At 35.1% G+C, this 12,036-nt stretch overlaps 1 protein-coding gene across 1 annotated transcript in view; it reads left to right on the top strand.

Annotated features, from left to right (window-relative positions):
* LOC125225880 (agrin-like) overlaps window positions 1-9,776 on the top strand; it is a 69,250-nt gene extending 59,474 nt beyond the window's left edge. The window contains exons 19-27 of the mRNA XM_048129760.1: window positions 490-850; window positions 944-1,156; window positions 1,279-1,673; window positions 2,398-2,644; window positions 2,818-2,982; window positions 3,233-3,429; window positions 4,430-4,616; window positions 5,753-6,117; window positions 6,353-9,776. Of these exons, the coding sequence (XP_047985717.1) occupies window positions 490-850; window positions 944-1,156; window positions 1,279-1,673; window positions 2,398-2,644; window positions 2,818-2,982; window positions 3,233-3,429; window positions 4,430-4,616; window positions 5,753-6,117; window positions 6,353-6,498 (2,276 nt within the window). The 3' untranslated portion in view covers window positions 6,499-9,776. The remainder of the gene's footprint in view (window positions 1-489; window positions 851-943; window positions 1,157-1,278; window positions 1,674-2,397; window positions 2,645-2,817; window positions 2,983-3,232; window positions 3,430-4,429; window positions 4,617-5,752; window positions 6,118-6,352) is intronic.
* Window positions 9,777-12,036: the final 2,260 nt, after the last annotated feature.

Here is a 12,036-nt window from a genome sequence, read left to right as displayed (position 1 = left end):
AAGCACGCCAGGAATTTCATTGTTTTGAATAAAAATTCCCGTGTACGAAGCCAATTACGTGCGAAATATAATACGTACCGTCTGACGCGTTCGTTCCATTTTCACATCCGCTCGAGCCTCGCTTGGTCTCGAAATGAACTCGCTCTTAGTAACCACATGCTCGCTTTAGATCAGCTATGACAAAGTTAAATGAAATGCCGCGACGTAAACAGGGAGTTTAACTTTTCATTAATACTTTTTCCTGTATCTACCTTATTTTTGGAGATAGTTTTCATGGGAGTATTTTTATCGTTGTTGAATTTTTATATTCATTTAGGCACCCAATTTGAAAATTGACGTATTATCTAGAAAAACATGTAGATATTCTAATCCTACCATATAAAAATATTCGAACGGTACAACGTGACGTAAATGCTAATAGTATTAGCGATATCCCGGTGATATCCAATCTAAGTTATCGAGGTCGGTAAGATGAATGTTTTATTCCAGAGCAAATGACTCAAGAGACGACCGAGGAATACAGCGCGTGCCTATCGGATCCGTGCTATAACTTAGGGAGCTGCGTCGACCTGCCGGGATCCACTTACACTTGCGTGTGCACCGGACTCTATACTGGAATGAACTGCGAATATCTTATAAAAGACAGTCTGACACCTTACATAGAGACACCATTCTTTGATGGCTCTTCTTTCATCCGCCTTAAACCTTTGAAGGCGTACCACAAACTGAATATCGATATCGAATTTAAGGCTTTCACTGAAAATGGCGTCATATTGTACAATCAGCAGAAATACGATGGAACGGGCGATTTTGTCTCTCTCGCCTTGGTAAATGGATATATAGAGTTCAGGTAAGTCTACTAAAATGTGATTGATGTTTTATTTGTTTCGTATCTAATGTTCTTTTAGATTCAGGAAGTAACTTTGTATTTTGTTTTCATTAGATACAATCTAGGAAATGGAGCATTAGTCCTGACTTCTTTGGAAAAGATTACATTAAATGAGTATCACAAAGTATCTGCAAAGAGATATCATCGAGACGGCATATTATCTGTCGACGATATGGAAGACGTTGTAGGACAGTCTAGCGGACATTTGAAGGCTCTGGACTTAGCCGAAGACGCTTACGTGGGCAGCGTACCTTCGAACTACTCCAAGTATGTTTATTATCTCAATTATTATACCTACCTTGGCTTTGTTTCGCCGAAGGAATTCCTTTTATTATCTTTCATAAGAACTAAGAACGCGGTATTGACATATAACAAATATCTTTCTGCAGGGTTTTCGATAATATCGGCACCCGAAGTGGCTTTATCGGGTGCGTGAAATACTTAAGAATAATACGTCATCAAGTGACAAAGAAATTGGGACGGCCGGACCCATTAGTCGTGTCTATGGAGAACGTTCGAGAGTGCCAATCTAATCCGTGTATGAGTATGCCGTGCAAGAACGGGGCCACGTGTACATCTATAGAGGGGTCGGCGACGGAATATACTTGTATCTGCCCTATCGAATTTCAAGGAGCCAATTGTGACGAGAGATTAGATCCATGTGAATCGAATCCCTGCGGATATGATGAGGGGCTATTGTGCGACGTCGGACCCGACGGCGGCCATGTGTGTCGCTGTTTGTTTGGAGGCGAAATTGACTCCAACGGAAATACTTGCAGCAACGGTATTTATACAATATTTCTACCTACATTAAAATACACTATTCACGTTTGGCTGGTCTATAGTACAATACTTAATAATGCATATGAATTATCTATAATTTCAAGATGATATTTCAGATTAAGACTTTAAGTTCTCGCGCTTTGTACACATATTTAAAGTCACATACAACATTACACACACACACACATCACATTACTCACATTAGTCGAACGCGATTAATTAACATTATTTTACCTTTTTTTCCAACGTTTCGGACAGGTTGCACAAAAGGTAAAATAATGTTAATTAATCGCGTTCGACTTGTGTGTGACTTTAAATATTTCAGATTAAGGCCGAAATCTTTGAGTATTTAAATAAAATAAAATATTGGGGACATCTTACACAGATCAACTTAGCCCCAAACTAAGCAAAGCTTGTACTATGGGTGCTAAGCGACGATATACATACTTAAATAGATAAATACCGCCGATACTCTTTTACGTTACCTACGTAAAATAATAAATTTTAACTATAGCCGGCTGTCCGATATGCGGATTTGAATTGTTGTAAGATTTAAAATATTATTTTCAAATCAAATACAGATCGGATGAAGCAATCTACGATTGTAGTTACCAGTCGTCGAGTACCTGCATGCGAACTTGGCTAATGAAATAAACCGTTAATATTAATATTACTTTAAAAACTAAGTAAAAGAAAGATATATTGAGTAACCTAATTATTTTCAGATGTAAACATTATACAAGAGTCTTGGATTCCCCAGTTTAATGGGACGAGCTACATCGAATTATTGCCACTCGAAGGGCTGGGGAAAGCGTTCCGCATTGAAATCTGGTTTTTAACGAACAGACTCTCAGGGATGCTCCTTTACACCGGCCAGTCTAATAAAGCCAAGGGGGATTTCATAACGATTAACTTAGTTAATGGATACCTCCAATTTAGGTACAATCTGGGGAGTGGTGTTGCCAATATCACGTAAGTAAACTTTCAATTTGGAAACGGAGTCTCGGTAATAAATTGGCACTCATGAAATTAATTAAGAGAACGAAACTTACCGAATGTAACTTATTTAATTAACTCGATGTGTTCTTTGACTTTCGTTGTGATTTCGATACTTGAAGAGTTTTAAATTGGGTTTGTTCGATTAGGTCTCCCGTGCCGATAGAGAAGGGTCGTTGGCACCGCGCGCGGGTGACGCGCGCCGGTCGCCACGGTAGCCTGCAGTTGGACCACCACCCCACACAACGGGGGTCATCTTTGCCGCCACTTACTCATCTGGAATTGACAATACCACTCTTTATTGGGTCTTTACCGTAAGTAAAAACACACCATTTTTTTACATCATATATTTGTGAGAATAAGTTCGTATAAGAATGAGAATGTTCATTTTCATTGATACATTTGTATTGTAGATTTTTATGCTCGACTTTAATCTTTAGGCATAGAGCGATCTAATATGCTTACAAAATGTATGTCAAAGAGTATTTCAGTATATTATGTCACTATTCTTGAGCTCATTTCATTCATTTAACTGAATAGCCCTGTTAATTATTCCTCTTTTAGCGCTTACATCCGTCCACACAAAATGTCTGGCGTGATCAGCAGTTTTATTGGCGCGGTGCAAAAAGTATTTGTCAATGGCAACCAGCTCTCTTTGTACAATGGGGACACGGCGAAATGCGCTGTAGTCCAGGAGGAGGATAAGCTGCCTTGCGCTACTAGCGGGGTTACTAAGTACGTTGGATCGCCTTGTGGAATTGGTAAGTTTGATATTTTAGATTTATATATACTTAGGTACTGTAGCTCAGCAACATTAAGATGGGTGAAAATATTTTTAACGAGGAATCTTGTGATTATTATTAACATGTACCTACTTCTTCATTTTATACCTAATATCTGGGCGACCGAGCTTCGCTCGGTTCTATTTTAATATATCACGTCTATAGATAAAAAAAACTCTTATAAATACAAAAACAAAAAAAAGGACAAAAAACAAAAACTTAATTTCTGGCCGGGATTCGAAACCCTGACACCTACGATCTATCTGCGTACATTAGACCGACCTCGTACGACTGAGCTAAGCGGAATCGATGCGCGCGCGGCGAAATTAAGGACCATATTTTACGTTTACAAACGCGAAAGAAAAACTCATGAAAACTCGAAAATTCGCGTTTTCCGGGATCTAAGGCTACGCTAGATCGATTTTTCACCCCCGAAAACCCCCACATAACAAATTTCTGCGAAATCGTTAGAGCGGTTTCCGAGATCGTCGGTATATATAAATAAATAAATAAATAAATAAATAAATATACAAGAATTGCTCATTTAATAGTATAAGATATATATAAATAAATAAATAAATAAATAAATAAATAAATAAATATACAAGAATTGCTCATTTAATAGTATAAGATATTTTATTGATCAGAGTATCAAAATAAAGATAGCATACAATTACGCAACTAGGGTTTAAGATTTGTGGTTTTTCAGTAGTCACATGCACTACTATTATGTAAATTAATAATCGAAATAAGATGTCATATACTTAAAAAAAAACGACGGACACCACAAGTAGCCATATGGCATCTTATTTCGATTTTTAATAGCATACGAAAATGTTTATGTTAACTGCTACTTACTTATTTAAAGTTACAACAAAAACCCGACTAATGATATGAAATAAATCGGAAATAGAATTATCATATTCACCTATGTACTTACATTTACATGCATACATTCATGTATCATCATCGTCATCAGGTATAACTCCATGCAAGAACAACGGATCTTGCATACCACTCCTAAACGAATACAAGTGCATTTGTCCCGACGGCTTCCAAGGCCGAAACTGTGAGATTCAACTGAATGTCGAAATGCTAAAGGACGGAGCGCCGGTAAAGTTCGACGGAGACAATTATTACTCGTACAGGAGTCGGGGCAGCCGCAGGTAATTAAAAAACACTTCAGTTTTTCACTTAAATTTTCTATTTAACACTTGAAACTCACGCCGTTTGGACACGTGAATTAACTTTACTAATGTATAATAAGACAATTTACTGAAGGTCACCCTGATGTATGTACTTAAAAACTTTTACAATACATTCACCTAATCAATATTACACTTCACTCTGTTCATAATATGGTCACAGAACTTTTAGTGTAGACGCATTTACTGAAGGCTTTAATAGTTTTACTATTCTCTAGGTATCAAATATATTTTCTTTAAAAGAAGCATTTAACCTACCCAGGTTTTATCCGACCTTACATTAGAAAGTACAGAGTTTCTTGCCAAGGAGATAGAATCTCTATCATAATTAGTGATATACCAATGTAGATTGGTAGATTTTTTGACTCTTTCACAAAGAGTCGACACCATTACGATTTATTAAGATCTAGTTGGCTATTTTCACTACAAAGATACTTAGATCAAAATTAATTGAACACAGAAAAAAATATGACGCATGGAAGTAGATTTAACTTACAGTCTTTACTAATAAAACTAACATGTTCCCATTATTTATTTTATAGCTTTCGTACTAACAGTGACGGTGAAGGATTGTATGATGTAAGATAACATTCAATGGACAACTGAACCATTAATATTATTTATTAGTCTTAATTACGTCACTGCGTGATTTACAAATAGGTAATATTCTTTCAATTTGTCTATAGATTTTTTATGTAAGTGTTGATCGCTTTGTTATAGCTGTATTTGTATGCGTTATAGTGTGAACTCTTTTGTTGCAAGAACATTTTTAAATTAATTCTTAAATGTTTAAGGTATTCAACTTTATTTTTATTCTGCTAGGTTTTTATTTATTAGAGCTTATAAAGGTTTTTGTATTATTTCGTGATCTTATCTTGCAAGTTAGCGATAGCGACAAAGCAACTGTCTGAAAGTTAGCGCATTTACATAAAGGCGTCGCAACTTACACTCGTTGTTTTGTAGTAAAAATAATGCTTGCAGCTGAACTAAATGTATAATTATGTTGCAAAAAATAGGCGTTCCAGCTAATACAGCTTCTCGATATTGTAATTTATGGAGTGCATATGACACCTCTAATGGTGATTAAAATATTCTAGGAGACGCGGCGATCGCGGTATTAGATACGAAATTAAATTTCGCACATACAACGACTCCGGCCTTTTAATGTGGAGAAGAAAAATTGGTATACGAGCTCGAGATTTCATTGGCTTGGGCATAAACAACGGAAAATTACAATTAATATACACGGACACTGACGTCAAGGAGATCAATTCTGTCACACACGAGGAATGGTTTCAGTATATAGAATCTAAGAATCGCGTGGACGACGACATGTGGCACACGGCGACGGTCCGCAGAAGGAAAAGACTGGCTATGCTACAACTGGACGACACGGCTCCCATTAGAGGGTACTCGCAATCCTTGCTTGTGCCTTCGAAATCAAACCCCAAACTATGGATTGGTTAGTACTAATTCAGTTCGTCGTTTATTTTTAACTATTCACATTTCGTTCCCACTTTTGCGTAAATAAACCTTTTTACGACCGCATCAAAGTAACTTTACGCCTCCTCGCGAATTTATTTGTGTTTCAAATAGGCAGTAAGCCACATGAACGGAGTTTTCATGTAGAGCCTTGATCTGTGACTTCGTTTTAAAATTCCCTGAAGGCAAAGTGTGTATTCATTTTATTTCAACAGGGGGATCCCCATCACTGCCCTTGGGATTGCCGGCTGCTCTGTACACCGGGTTTCGTGGTTGTGTAGCTAGTGTGAAAGCGAATGGACGACGCATCGACATCACCACGCCTATACGACCGACGACGACGATACGACATTGCGATTAACACAATGTACGATATAAAGTTGAATAATGAGTTGCCAAACTCTATTTACTAAAATTACAAAGCGTAATGGTAAACACTGTGAGATAACAAGTATTATTTTTTACATTTTGTGTTGACTAGCGATTTATAGTACCTGTCATAATGTAGTTTCTGATACGGATCTCTACCCGACTGCGTATTTCAATATCTTTTCGCAGTTGTTTTTGTAGAGTGCGTGTTGAAGAGTCTCGAGGGATAAGTGTAATCATATCTCTGTTTAGAGATAAAAGAGTATTCATATCTGTAACCAAAATAATATGTTGCCATAATATGTTACATTTAGCATTATATTAATAATAGGATTTAAATCAATTTTTACTTCGTCAAACCGGTGCTCGGAAAACACATCAGAGGTATATTGGAAAAAGTATATAAGTATATAGATTGTGAAAAAGTACCTACTGAATTATAATTATTATTTTGTTGTTATTAGGTACTTAGAAAAATACCTACTATAATAGTTTTTAGATTAGTTAGTATAATAATAGGTTTCTTTATTGAATATGGGCTGAAAATATGTAACATGATACTTATTAGATTTGAAATTTGTAAATGTTTATCCAAAATAGGAAAATTATACGGGCTTTACAATAACATTCCAATTGATTACTATTGATAACAATAATTGTGTTCACGTTTGGTATATTTAACCAATTTTTAAAGTTAATGTCGAGTTATTTTGTATATTGATTGCATCATAAAATTGATGATATGATGCTAATGACAAATCATCAGCTTATTTATTACGAGTGCAACAGCGTGTAGCAAATCAGGCTATGAAGTAACCACGAATATTACACTCTATGCCTTCGTTCAAATGTTTGTTGAATGAATCTCTTATAAAATATGGTCGAATATACGTATCATACTTTTATAAAATCATACTTTTATCCGACTAAAACTCAAACTTTTAACTTTTACAAAAAAAAAGTCAATTGTCTATAATTCTGATCGGTTGTCTATTTAGAGTTACTACAATTACAAACGTTGCATGTATTAGATAAATAACATTCCATTAATCTGATTAAGTTACTCGTAAAGTGAGTTGATTATGAACAGTGCCATAGTTTGTACAGTGTAGCAATCTCCCAGTACAATAGTCATACGAATAGATTAGTTTGATTTATTTTACTTGCTGTGTCTCTTGCTATGGTGGAATTAAAAAGAAGAGAAGTTAAATACTGCAAATTAAATACTCATATATTTTCTGGCTCAACGTTCTTATTCTCATTGAAAGTCATGTTTAACTTACATATCAAGTTGGCAGGTAAAAGTATAGCAATGCCGATTAATATCATAAAACGGGTTTTATTTTATTGTACTTATTAAAACAGATATAGTGGCTGCCAATACTGCCAGAAACTGAAATTTGCTGCTATACATTAAAATATTTTTATTCAATAAAAAATAGCGCAATAATTTTATGTACTTATGAGGGACATTTTGTAATATAGATGTACATACGTAGATTAGATTTTTTTACAAGCCGCTTATAATATTTTAATGTAATGTTATTATAGTATTGAACATTCATTGACGATATCAGATGTTTAATATTGTACCTGGCGGTACGTGACAGGTATACCTATTCTAACACACCAGTTACTACCAGGTAAAACATTATCTAGGTTTTCTGTAGAAATATTGAAAAACCAGGACATATTAAAAGGTAATGAGTAGGTAACCTAATCTACGTTTTCTCGACCATGTTTTTTTACCTAGTAGTGATTGACAGTTGTGTTCATGTCAATGAGTGTGGTGTTAAATGATTGATGATTTTTAGAGATGTTTTGGTCATTTCATGCGAAAATAAGTTTACCTTTGGAGTAAAATTGTCAAAATTATTTTGTCCTAAGTAATAATTATGTAGTTGGAATACTTATATAGTATTATAAATACTAAAATTAACTTAAATAAAAGAATGACAATATTATAAATATTTATCAACATGAATTGTAGGGTTACTTTTTTCATGTTAGACATGCTTCGTGATTGACGGAACATATCCCATTTTAGGTGATTACATTATACGTGAACCCTTCCCTCGATCAAATGAAAACTTTGAAAACGATTGAAAATATTATTTTTCCAACTATTAAAGCCCCTAGTAGTTTGATGGACTACTATGGACATTATTTGGCAAAATAATACTTACTGCTACTCAATGCAGAAGGCCAGCATAAGTAGAAGGTTAGATAAGTTAATTTCAAAATTGTATTTAAAATTCTTAGAATTGCTTGATTCTCATAATCTATACAAACAAAGTATTAGGAGATCTCCATACAAAACCTATTTTTATCATTACCAATTATGAGTACCTAGGTACTCGTACAACTGTATTTTATTTAATATTTATATTTACTGTTTATCTATCAGAGCGCAAGAAACCAATTTTATTATGGTTAAAAACAGCAATCACCTTTGGGTATATAACTTTACGCAAAACACTGTATACCAGCTATCCTAGCATTATTTCTAAAGTAAAAAAAAACCTTCATTATTATCATAATTTATAAAAGTGCATGGACTCATTAAAATAGACATATTTTTTTAATTATATTACTTCGATTACTTCGTTGGGACATGAACATGATATACAAATGTATTGCATAAAGGGTTTCCTTCGTATTATTCCGGAAACGTTCGTATTTCTGATGCTAGTTCAAACAGTGACAAATACGTCTTGTAATGTCACTGACTGAAATAGCATGACACTTCCGTACGTTTCCGTAAGAAAACGAAGGAAAATCATTTCGCACTACATCTGTACGAACTTACGGCGGTGCCAATTCTTTGGCGTCAAAATCGATATGATTGACGCCAAGCGTGCTCAGTCGTCGTTGCGCGACGCCACAGTAGGAAACGTTACAAAATATATATAACTCTTAATCTCACCCAGTAAAAAAAACAGTTGTCTTTTTTTCTGAACCTTTTGTAAAAGGGTTTGTAACCGCGATTGCCTTTACATGGTTTTGTATTAGGTATATTAAATGATTGTCGTTGGTTCTGGCATTCCTGTAATTACGAGCAACTGTTTCATACGGCATAGTCCCTCTAGTAAAATAACATTGAATGAGGCGAAGGGTTACAGCAATAAACCTACCTGTATATAATATTCTGCCACTGATTCATTAAGTACATATCTTCCAGTCCAAATTGTTACGCATTGTGTGTTTGATGTAACTATCTTAGTTAAATTAATAAATCATGAATGAAAAAATAAATGAGACTGCAATCCATATTTTGTTTCATTTGTGTTTGTCTGGCTAGTTATCTGATTTACTTTTATTTACTACTATTTAACGATTTACTACTATTTAAAAATGAGGATCTGTTTAGTTAAAGGCATATTTGGTACCGCGTTTTAATTAGGAAAAACAAAAAATATGACGCGGAAATTAACTTTCCTATCAAAACTTTAAACCGTAAAGTCTACAAGCAATAAGAAAACGTATAATGGAGTGAGGTGCCGCAAATATCAGTAACACCGTTCCGACACGAAAACGTTTAAATTGGACAGACGGCTGATGAGTTGAAAGTTTTAACAATACGCCCAGGAACGAGATTGCTGTTGTGCGATTAGATTGATGAGCCTAACTTTTTGGGTGGTAAGTATATTTTATGATGCCGCAACGTTTTATTTTAATGATGAAACTGTACTGAAACAAACAACAATCTTATTTAAATGAAGAAATTAACACAAAACGCAGAATAAAACAGATGGTCACAGTAATTTAAAACGAGCCCAAGGATACACAACTAATAACAGTAGGTAGGTAAATGAGGCACGATGAAAGCTTAGGACACATGTCGCGGTAGGCAAGTTATATGGCCAAGTGTGAAAAAAAGTTGGAAAAGTGAATTTAAATTGATAGTCAGCAAGCGGTTATAGAGGAGCCACCTGACGTGAAAAAATGTCAGGTTATCTCGTCATTGTAGAAACATACACTTCTGAAGTCAGAAACAAAAGACAGACCATACTTAGAATCATAAAACAAGCGAAAAATGTCGGAAAATGAGTAAATGTGGATAAAAAAGGCCTACGAAACAGATTGAAATATCATCCTATACGAAGCCCGCCTCTAATCTCAACTAGCCTGAATTATGGTGTAGAAAATATCCTCCCATTCTTTGCATGAGCCATAAATCACGAATACTACCGGAATCCCCAGAGGCATTATGAAGGGGAAAAATAAGCAATGGATATTAACCAAAGAGTGAAAAGTGAAAGCCGTTTGGAGTAAATCGTTTTTTTAGCATTTTAGTTTAGCCTTTGCTCCTTTAGAGCCTATGTAGGTATAAAACAAATCCTTTTCTTGTAATTCATGCAAGGTGAATATTAAAATATTTAATAATAATACTATATACCTACACAGTTATTTTTTTTTCATAAATAAGCAGATACACTAAGCTTAATAGAAATGTCCAATTGTCTATCATTTAACGTTATTTTATATATTAATATACCATATCAGTTTTATAAAATAATCCCAGTTCCAGACACAAACAAATAGTGACACGATTTCGATGTGAAAACATATTCGTAGAATGTTTGTATCGCATAGGATCATGCACATATTTTTCCTTGAGACGCATATAAATAAGGCTAAGGTGAGCATGAAGGTATATGCTGCGAACAGATTCTCTCGGCGTCTCCCGGGATTTGTGTTTCGTCTCCCGCAGCGATGCACGTGTCGGGAATACCGAGTCTCCTGATATCCGCCACCGACAAACTCGCGTCTGAGCAACTGAAAGAAGGCTGAGAAGCTTTGGACAACATTGCTTTATATTGCAAATCGCATGGCCTTTTGAAAACATGGATTGTTGAGGCAACTAATCAGAAGAATGTGGATTGTTCACGAAAGTGTACAAAAGATTTAGTAGAAATGTCTTTTTAAAAATAGAAATGAATACATAATAGACTGATTGAATTAGGTAGGTACCTAAAGGTAAACAAACAGTCAATCGGTCAATTATTGAGTAGCCACTACAAACACTTAATACTATTGTCCACATGAAAGTTATTTGTTCACTAGGACAGAAATAATCATGTTTCGTCCGGAAGGGGTGAAGTTATGAAGGTTGGAAAAGAAAATAAATTTAGCCTGATATATTGTCCCTGCGGAGACCCACGTGAAATGAGGCACGTTGAAATATGACTGCCGAAAAGCTTGTAGCTCTGAGTCAGCAATATAATAATTTGAATGAGACAATGCTTACATATTGCCATGATAGCAAAAAGTTGATTTTATTGCGTTACTATATAAGCTGTAAACGCCAGTATAGTATCGGGTGTATTTTCAATCCCATCAAAAACAGAAATGTGAAATGAGAGCCAAGTTCAATAATATGATATATGCCTTAGTTGTTCACTTCAACGAAAAAAACCGGCCAAGAGCGTGTCGGGCCACGCTCAGTGTAGGGTTCCGTAGTTTTCCGTATTTTCCTCAAAAACTACTGAACCTATCAAGTTCAAAACAATTTTACTAGAAAGTATTT

Source organism: Leguminivora glycinivorella, chromosome 4 (genome assembly GCF_023078275.1).
Source record: "Leguminivora glycinivorella isolate SPB_JAAS2020 chromosome 4, LegGlyc_1.1, whole genome shotgun sequence".
Classification (NCBI taxonomy): Eukaryota; Metazoa; Arthropoda; class Insecta; order Lepidoptera; family Tortricidae; genus Leguminivora; species Leguminivora glycinivorella.
The sequence above is the reverse complement of the archived record's forward strand: the minus strand, read 5'-3'. Positions and strand labels throughout refer to the sequence as shown.